The following is an 11,097-nucleotide window of genomic DNA, read 5'->3' on the forward strand; positions in this document are numbered from 1 at the left end:
TGAAGTAATTTTTATGCTATTCTATTAAGAATCTCTCGTCAAATCGTCTATCAACTTATCGACCAAATCCAAATAATATATTTTAACATAATTTCATCTAAAACATTATTAGTAGAATCTGAAAAAGACTCTAAAAAATCATAGAACAAATGTAGTTTGATTATATTTTACTTTATTTAGGGAAACTTTATACATAAATGTAGACATAAATATAGCAACAAATAAAACTTTACTTTATTATTTAAAATTCTTTCACTTTTATCAAACCTTATTATATGATTTATTTTTTCATAAAACAATAATGAATCTTCAAACTCAATCTTTTCCTCCAGGATATTCACTGCAGATAAAGACTTTTTGATTTCAGACATTAGACATGGTATGTCTGGTATCATGGTATCCATAAATACTGCATATTAAAAACCTATTATAAAAGAATACGCAAAATTAGAACAGAGTAAAATATTAATTAAAAACTCCTGTTGAAAACTGAAAATTGAATTAAATACCATATGTATCTTTTGAAAAATGATAAGTCAACATTTATTAACATACCTGTTCAACTCGTAGACTTAAAACTTGTTGGCAGCTCATTATAACGATAAAGTACAGCAATGTTTCTCTGGAAGTCTTTTTTAGCAGCCATGGCACAGTGGTAGAGCACTTGCTTCAGAAACTAAGGATCTGTGGTTTAAACCCCACCTCTAAGCAAGTTTTGCAAAATTGGTTAGGAAGAAGGCATGAACTTCTAATTCATAGTGCTCTGTGATAATACCATATAGACTTCTTGGGGCATTTAAAAAAGAAAAAAAAAAACTTGTTGAAGAAATGTTTGAAACACGTGTTAAAAATGTGAAAGAAATGTTAACAACAAATACAAATTTTTTTTTTTTTTTGAAAAAAAATTATCTGGTTTTATTTAGCATAAAATTTTAAATAAAAACAGATAAACTTACATTTGGCAACTTTTTGCACTGAAATATCAGGACTAGCTTCTCTAATGTGCGAACAATTGTAATACGTTGCACTTTTTGTTCTAAAATTGATATTAAAAAATAAATACAAAAGATTGAACACTCCAATCTTTTATATAGACTTACATTGAAATATTTAGGTAGAAATATTAGATATAAAACCATTTGTGAAAAGTTATTAAGAAGTTTGCATACATGAGCTAAGTTTAAAAAAACAACCTGATTCTTGAAGTTTAGAACTTGAAATCTTTGCATCACTTTATGCGTGCATCTTACATCTCTTTAGTTCATTTGTCAAGATTTAGGTTACCAATATTTATATTTGCCATTCTTTATAAGGTTAAATAAATATTTTTCAATTTTTTTACGTACAGTCGCATTGTTAATTATTTTATAATCTATGATTGTTACGACTGAATAAAGCCTTTCGTATAAACCAAAAAAAAATCATTGCCTAATATTATGTTTACAGAGTTATTTCTACTAGATGTTCTACTTGTATAAATCATGTAGAGCAAATACTAGCTGGAGTAGCAATAATCTAGATATAGCATATCTAGATTATTGCTACTACAGCTAGAGGATCATTTGCTACATATATATATATATATATATATATATATATATATATATATAATATATATATATAAATATATATATATATATATAAATATATATATAACTATGTATATTTATATATATATGTATATATATATATATGTGTATATGTATACATATATATATATATATATTTATATATATATATATATATATGTATATATATACATATATATATGTATATATATATATATATATATATATATATATATATATATATATATATATATATATATATATATATATATATATGTATATATATATAAATATATATGTATATATATATATATATACATATATATATATATATCTATGTATATACATATATTGTATTTATGTATGATTATATAACTTAGTAAGGGTCATATTAGAACTAATGAATGTATAATTTAAAAAAAACTTCTTTACAATCGTAAGAGTTCGTTAAAAAACATGAAAGTACTACATATTTTTAAGTAAAGTTACACATGCTCAGTGCGCCGTTTTTAGCTTGGAAAATGTTTTTTAAAGGTCTCGTGTAAAAATTAAATATTAAATTAAATGATAAAAAAATTCCTACTAAAATGTTTTTTCAACGTTTTTTAAACGTTTTACTTATAGAATCGTCGTTCAAGCGACCATTAAATGTTTACCAAACGTTTGAAAAACGTACTTGTGCCCACTGGGCTTGCAACTTATCTTCAGTAATTTTTTATTGTTTATCATCATAAAACTCTTCCTCATTCCAAAAATGTTAAAAACAACCCGGGGTTTTGAAAGTCATCTTATTTTAGGCGAGTGTCCAGTAATTTTGTTGTTCTAAGATTGGTAACAAAGAGCCGTGTGAAATACTCAAAATTATAGTATGTTAATATTGGTGCTCAATGAGGATGACTTGCAAAAACTTTAGTTGAACTAACGCAACACCGTCATTGCCTCTATTCTTGTAAAGCGTCTCCTAAGATCATAAAATTTTTGTATAAACTCCATCATGAATTAAATTAAAATTTGTCAAAAGGTTTCAAGTTTTATCAAAAAATCTTTTTTCGTTTAAGATTCATGACCATGTAAATTTTTAAATTTCTCTCAGTTACCCTCTGAAATAACTTTAAAAGGTCGTAACTTTTAAATAACAGTTACTTTTTTTTCGAATGAAACTTTAGTAGATAGAAATCCATTTGTCATAGCCGTTAATAAAATTTAAACTTTGTTGATTAGTACTGCGCTTGCGTATGATGACTTTTGCCTCTGAACAACCGTGAACAACTACATTTTAGTGTTCGTTCTCTAAATTAAAGCTAAACCCCTAAAAACTGGTATTTTTTTTCAAGAGATGGGCTACGGCAAGCATGTATATACTCTAAGCTTTCCATAATAAAGCATCTTTGAATTGAACAGAGTATTACGCAGGAACTCTCGTGGCGGGAATGGGAAACATGCCGAAGGTCTTGCCTGTTGTCTTGAAAGTATTGGTTACGAAGTCAAAATCAAACATAACGGGAAAACACCCAAATATGTACTAAAAAGACAACCTTAAAAACAAGTCGCAACATCGCAAGAAACAGTATCAAAACCCCGATTCTCAGACAAATAAAGCGACACTAATAATTTTTGAAAAACTAAGTAACACCCAAACAGCACCTACCGAAACTTTTAAAATTGACCCAATTTTATCGACAAGCAAAGCAATTAGCAATAAAAAAAAATTAGCCATAGACCGACACAGAGGAAGAATCGAAACTATAGGAAGAGTGAAAACCCATTGAAGCTTTGAAATTGATGGGGGAAAAAAGGGGAAAAAAGGAAGACGCAGCTAAATACACAAAAACAAGAAAAGTTAAAACGTCTTTGAAAGATCATCATTCAGGTGAGACAAAATATTTTTCAATATTTAATTTTACAAGTTTTTATACTTAGTTTACGTGAAGTTTTAAAGTTATAGTAGTTAAATATGGAATAATAGAAATTAAAGAGAGCGAGTTGTTGCCATTCTAACCAAAAAAGTTCTTAGTACAACTTTTAATTTTGAAGATTTTGATATAAGAATAATTAACGTATATGAGCCAAACAATCCAAAACAAATACAAATCTTTTTTAAATGTGAAGTCGTAAAAGCTTTATTATTTCCTGACGAACAGTAACCAGTGTTTTTATATACGTTTCAATATTTATATAAATATATATATATATATATATATATATATATATATATATATATATATATATATATATATATATATATATATATATATATATATATACACTAGTGGCCATAGGAATGGACACCCCTGCAATTTTTACCATTTTTCTTAGAAAAATTGACATATCATGCATTAGGTGGATTTAATTATTTATTTTTATATTTAAACCACATCATCTATTATTTAGCTTATAGGAAATCGCAAATTTTAATCGTTTATATCAATTTTAAACATAATTATGAATTATTATTGTTAATTGGTATCAAAAATGAGCCATTGCTCTACTAATGGGTTTCTCTAGTAAAAGGTGAATGTCTCATTTTTTTTGTGCTTTTGTGAAAATTACTCTATTTATTGTGATGACTAATAGTTAATTACGTTATTAATTAACATTTTTATCCAAAAATCTTTTAAGCTATAAATACAAGATCATTGTTTTGTAGTCATTTAGTTGAGTTTCAACAGATGCTGGTGAAAAGTTGACAGTGCTCTTGAAGATTTAGTGTGTTTTTTAAAAATGTACTTTTATTTACAATGATAAAAGGATATTGGTCACCTACAAAACGATGCAAAGCTGTTACATTACGTGGAGAAGGTTATTTGTACATGAAAATCGCCAACAAGTTGGGATATGGAGCAACAAAATCTGGAGTGAGAAAGGTGTGCGAAAGGTTTAAGGCAACCAATACCTTCAAAAATATGCCGAAAAATGTGAAAATTAAGAAGACAACTGCCAACGATGACAAGATAATAATAAGCTATGCACTTAAGAACCAAAGAGCAACTTTAGCTAAAATTAAAAATGATTTAGAGGCCGCTGGAGTTTTGGTTAGTTCAAGAACAATTCGCGGAAGGCTTTTTGAAAATGGTTTAAAAGCAAGAAGACCCAGAAAAAAACCACATTTAAACAAAAAACAAGGAAAGAATTGTTTGATTTGGGCAAAAGAACACAAGGAAAAGTGGACAAAGGAAGACTGGGAAAGAGTTATTTGGAGTGATGAAAGCAAGATTTCCATTTTTGGAAGTGATGGAATTAATTATATGAGAAGAATGCCCGGTGAAGATCTATTACCTGAGTGCACATTGGTTACAATAAAGCATCCCATAAGTGTAATGGTGTGGGATGCATGACCAGAGATGCTGTGGGTCATATCAACATGGTGGATGGTATTTTTAACGCCAAAAAATACCAAGAAAACATATTAGAAGCCAAATTACTCCCATTGATTGATGATTTGTTTGAGGGCAAAACAGAAACCTGTGTGTTCCAGCAGGACAGTGCTACATGCCACACCGCAAAAACTGTCAAAATTGGTTTAAAGCCAAAAAGAAAAACGATTTCAAATGGCCTGTGAACAGTTCGGACCTGAACCCGATAGAAAACCTGTGGTCTCGACTGAAAAAACTTGTAATGAAAGAAAAACCTGGAAACAAGCGTCAATTAATAGAGGCCATAATCAAATCCTGGTTTCACGTGATAAGCACTTAAGATTTGGGCAAATTAGTGGACTCAATGTCTCGTAGGATTACTGCAGTAATAAAAAATAATGGATATTCAACAAAATATTAGGGTTTTTTTTATAAACCATTTTTTTAATAACATGTTTTGTAAGCTGTAAAACGTAAACTAACATAATTTGCCACTTTGTCATTAAATTGTTATATTTTTATATTAAAACTGTAAATTTTATTAAAATCAAAATCAAAATTTTAGTTTTTTTTAATCTAAACACATCAAAAAATAATAACCAATATAGAAAACCGCATAAATATGGTTATTTCCTTATAAAAAACACACCAAAATGAAGTTTTCTTATATTTAAAAGGTCTGTGTCCATTTCTATGTTCACTAGTATATATATATATATATATATATATATATATATATATATATATATATATATATATATATATATATATATATATATATATATATATATATATATATATATATATATATACAAAGACGTTAAATACTTTTATACTTCTATTTGTCGTATTTTGTTAACGATACAACATTAAACAAATAGGAAAACATAGGCGTGGATCAGATTATATGATCCTAGCGGGAGATTTAACATGGTTGGAAACCCGTGCTAGACCAAAAGGGGGAGAACTTTTTACTTAAAAGTAGTACTCTTTGAAAAACTAAATTGAAGTATTTTTATGAAAATTTAAGTTGTTTGGTATATTTTAAAAAAATTATTTCAAATAAATTAAAAAAATTTTTTTTTTTGTTTTACAAATTGATAGAATTTATGTACCTTTAATAACCTCAAGTAACTGCGAGTACGCCATATTAGAAAACAAAACAAGTGACTACACAGCAGTGGGTTGTACTCTAAAATTTGAAAACAAGAACATGAATGTCCCTTGCTATTGACGCTTAAATGTTAACCTCGTTAGTGACCATTCCTTTATGATTAAATTAAAAAGCAATTCTAAATAAAATAAAACTAAAAAGAGCCAATATTCCGATAGCAACCAATGGTCTCGCATCAAGCAACCAATGGTCTCGCATAAGATATTTTGCTTTTGACGCCTTAAAAACTAAATTATTTTACAAAATGAAATCTATATCAAAATTCAAAAGCTGAGAGAGACTTGGAAGAGACTGGAAGATCTAAAATCGGAGCTTGAAAAACATCTTTGCGATTGGGGCGTGTTCGTGAGAACGAAACAAACACGTGCAGAAAAGGGCATTAAGCTTTCCAAGACTCTTTTCTAAATGGAAAAAACAACCAAAAGAAAGAATCTAAACAAAATAAAAAAAGGGTGACACTGTACATAGAGACACTGTCAAAGAATAAAAATAATTTAAAAGTTTTATAAAAATCTAAATCTAGAGAAAAATTTCAATATATCTATAAAAAAAAAAGACATAAAACATTAAAATTACGCTTTTAAACAACCAAAACGCATCCTCTTAAAGCAGTGAGGAGCTTTCAACGCTGCAATGCCTTTAAACAAAGACGAAATACGTCGCAAACAAGTTCGGTACTTGGAAGAAATAAATTTTTAAGAATCTGTCTAAATAGAGAACTAATTTAATACACCAATAAGAAAAACATTGATAGTGTCATGATTACTATAGAACACGAAAATATTTTGGACAAAAGTTCGATAGGAATTTCCTGTTCAAAATATATAACCTATGTAAACAATTTAAAATATAACCTATGTAAACAGTTTACAATTGCTACGATGCAACATATGAAAAATTCATAATCAATAATAATTAATAACGACAACATAATTGAATAGTTCAGTATAAGCAGAGAAGATCTTTTCTCCCTAATGCTTTACTGACTGGCGGTGAAATCGCTTTCCCTAGACATCCGAAATAATTTGGACGTGGATGGCATTTCCTTGCCGGGAATTAAAAATAAATCAAAAGACATGCAATACGCTGAAAATACCACCATATTTCTGAAAAAAACAAAGTCAATCAAATGACGGCTTTGAGAATGCCTATAGATTAAATATTACCACAATAAAATCTAATTCGATTTATGAGGTTTTTCAGACAAATGTAGATCATCTGTCGAAAAAAGATGGTTTCTCAAAAACTGTCACAACTCTGGCTCACGCGTTGGCCCTAATAACTTTGTGGTTATAGTGAACCAAAAACATGAAACTAAAAGAAAACAAAATTATACTCTCTGCAAAAACTATTGAGGGTTGAAAATAAGAAGTTAAAAATTATGGAAAATAAATTATAATAAATATTTAAGAGAAAACAACGTGGAAAAATTCTTTAAGATATTTTTCTATAAATATTGCCAAAAGTGGCAAATATAACCTAAACCTAACGTTTTTTTTTATGACTTTACAACTATGTAAATATTTTTTTTTACATTTTTGTTAGTTAAAGTCCCTAATAGTCCGTGGTGTTGTGACGGACATGCCTAAATTTCAAAACACATTTTAGTTTAAAAAAAAAAAATTACTATTAAACAAAAACAGTTTCTATAAGAAATTTTATGCTGGAAGCGGTGACTAAAAAAAAGCTAAAATTTCAAACTGAGAAAAACGATAAAGAAGAAATTTAAAGAAAATAGCAAACATAATCAATCAAAAATGGTCAGTATGTTCCAGTCTTTTTTGTTTTGCTGTTCATCATTTGCAAACGTGCAATTCGACATTGGGTAAAATTCAGAAGGAGTTTATTTTAATTTTGAAAACACTTACAGTCAAAATTTAGTTAAAACTATTAAAAATCGTAAACTAGAACAAAAATTTTATATGGGTTATATGCATAAGTCATATGAAACATAAATGTAATCTGTAAATATTTGTTTATTACAAAATCTACATCTATAAATATTTGTTCACTACAAAATCTACAAGATACAAAGCTAGGCAGTTGTTATACCAGACCTGTTTGAAATATAATTATTTTTCCTTTACTCATTGCTAATCTAAATTATGCAAACATTGCGTCGTGCAGCTCTAGCGTAACTAAAATTAATTGCTAAGTAAACAAAAGCATGCAATGTAGATCTGTTCTCGAACACTCAATTGCTATTTATTAAGTTTATTATTCTGAACGTAGGGGAGAATTGCCTTAACTGGAACAGTGCCTTGGAACACTTGGATTTATTTTTGAAAAAAAATGAATTATAGTTATATTTTGCAATTTTCTAGTAAAGCATCTTATTTTTTACATTTTGACAGATTTTAAAAATTATCTTTTAAAAAATGCATGTGCACCATCGATTTAAAGCTATTATCTGTCATTCTTTTTTGGTAATCTAATTTTGCGTTCACACTATATACTTGACTGCGCTAAGTAAACTATACTGCTATAGGTTATACAGTTTTTTGTGTTAAATGCGGTAGGATTTAAAATGCAAATAACAATATAAACTTATCTTATAAGTTGCTGCAAGCATGATATTGCAGTGATATTGCAGTGATATTGCAGTAATATAGTCCAAAGTTTCTTTAACTTGAATTATAAAGTTTTTCTTACTCAGTTAAATCAGTAGTAAAATCAAAGAGTTGTAGAAATAGTTCAGGCGCAATTTAAAAATGTTTAGTTTCAACCAAAAACCTTTATAAAAATACATTATATAGTGACTTTTAACCAATTATAACAAATTAATTAAAAGAATGTCATAAATTTGAAGCTTTTATACAATTTTTTGGTTGTTAAATTTTTACTTGCCAGGGTAATACTAATTCTATTGTAAGTTTTAAATGAATTGTTTAAGATTTCACTGTAAAGATAAAATTATTTTTAATCAATTTTTTATTTTAACTGTGTTTTTTTTAAAAGAAACAACCTGTTCTGATTAAGGAATTAAAGTGTTTCAATATAGGGGACCAGTTACCTTGATTGGAACAAAATGGTACCTTTGCAAAAACAAATTTATTTCTAATAACAGTGCAATCAATTACGATTAACTCAAATTATGGTTAAAAGTATAGTAGGGTTGTCTGTTTATTTTAATAAAATCGTAAATGTTTTCATAGCTAAGCCATCTACGGTTAATAAATATTTATTCCTTAAGTGTTTCAATTAAGGCAACTCTTCCCGATTTTAACTAAACCTTTACCACATTCTTATTCTTATGTTCAAAGTTGAAAAAAAAATAATACCTATCATATTTAACTCAACTTTCGGAAAAATAAATTATCAATATTCAGAACGTTTTTCAGTAAACAATTAGATTCAACCTAAAACATACTATTCTGCTACTAAGTTTTTAATTGCAAATAGAGGTCCTAAGCTATACCCAGCTAACACAAAACGTTCAATAAAACGTTGCAAACGTTCAAGAACGTTCTATGAACGTTCATATAACGTGCTCGAACGTTCGCAACGTTCTTCGAACGTACTTAAACGTTTTGTGTAAGCTGGCTAGAATACACTATTGAATAATATGCTAAAAACTATTTCTTTTGTTAAACAATTTAAAAATAAGATTTTATTAAAGCTTTTGATTTGAAGTAATTATATTTGTTTTATTCAATTGATTTATTTATTTAGAGTAAAATGGGGTAAAACTGAACAACTAGGAAAACTGAACACTTTTAATATGTTTTATTTAATGATAAAATTCGGATTTAAACAAAAACATTAAAAATTTATTTTGGTTCAATATTAAAAATTTCAATCAATAATTTTTTTATTTAACTTAAAAGTTTGAGCATGACTAATATTTTTTTTAATTTTATTATAATAGAGACAAAAAAATTTCGGTAATAAAATGAAATAAAATAAAATAAAATATATATATATATATTTGTAGTAAAAGTTATGCTGTTTGAGAATCCTTGTTCAAAAATAAATTTATTATGTCCTGAAAAAAGTTATAATGGAATAAAACTGACCACTAATAATTTTCATATCTAGCTATTATTTGCATTAAATTATTTAATTAATTCTCTATTAATAATAACTTTTTCTATTATTATTATTTCTTATTATTTACTATAATTTAATTACAACATTTTTCTGTGCAAATCTAAATAATGTATATAAATTAAATCAATTTAAAATGGTAAAACATGATCAACAAAAAACTAAAAAAAAAAACCTCTGAAGTGCAAATAAGTATCGCGGTCGAAAGAATAAATAGTGATGAAATAAAGTTTGTGCAAACCATCTCGAATATACAATATTCCAACTGGTATTTTGTCAAATCGTGTGAATTCGCAAGGGTCTGTTACAGGAACAAATCTAAGTTATGCGGTTGAATTAATATTAATAAAAATGCTTGCAAAATTATGAGAATTGGGTTTTGGTAGAATACAAAGCCGAACCATAGATATTGTTTCCGGTTATTTAAAAGTTACAAATCAATCCAGTTTATTAAAAAATATCCGACCTTGAAAACACTGGTATTATCATTTTAATAACAGATGGAGACACAAATTAGGCATTAGAGCTGCAAGAAATATATCAACACTGAGAGCAGAATGTTGTTTTAAAGAAATTGTAGCAAAATCTTTCCAAACAATTGAAAAACAATTTCTTGGAGCAATTAATGAAAATAGTTCGGGCAACTTATGGAATTTTGAAAAAATTGGGTATTTTAGTGACCAAGGCAAGCAATCAATAATTTGCAGATAAGGGTGAAGTGAAAATAATTTTTATTAAAAAATTAGTTATTCTCCCTGATTTTTATATTAAGTGTAGAAAAATGTTTTAAATTTATTAAATACTTTAAACATATTACATAATTTAAGTATAATAAATATATTAAGAATTTTAAATATATTAAATGTATTTTAAATATTTCTTTTAAAAAAAGATCAAAAATAAAATTATCTGAAAAAGTCATCACTACACAGTTATTTTTGTCCTGTCCATCTGA

The 11,097-nt window shown here is 27.1% G+C and overlaps 1 protein-coding gene across 1 annotated transcript in view; it reads right to left on the minus strand.

The window, feature by feature from the left end:
• Positions 1-245: 245 nt before the first annotated feature.
• Positions 246-11,097, minus strand: part of LOC101240325 (MKRN2 opposite strand protein) — a 14,857-nt gene continuing 4,005 nt past the window's right edge. Inside the window, exons 4-6 of the mRNA XM_065798355.1 lie at positions 957-1,036; positions 556-786; positions 246-424 (exon numbers count right to left, since the gene is read on the minus strand). Coding sequence (XP_065654427.1) covers positions 785-786; positions 957-1,036 — 82 coding nt within the window. The 3' untranslated portion in view covers positions 246-424; positions 556-784. The remainder of the gene's footprint in view (positions 425-555; positions 787-956; positions 1,037-11,097) is intronic.

Source organism: Hydra vulgaris, chromosome 06 (genome assembly GCF_038396675.1).
Source record: "Hydra vulgaris chromosome 06, alternate assembly HydraT2T_AEP".
In the NCBI taxonomy this organism is placed as follows: Eukaryota; Metazoa; Cnidaria; class Hydrozoa; order Anthoathecata; family Hydridae; genus Hydra; species Hydra vulgaris.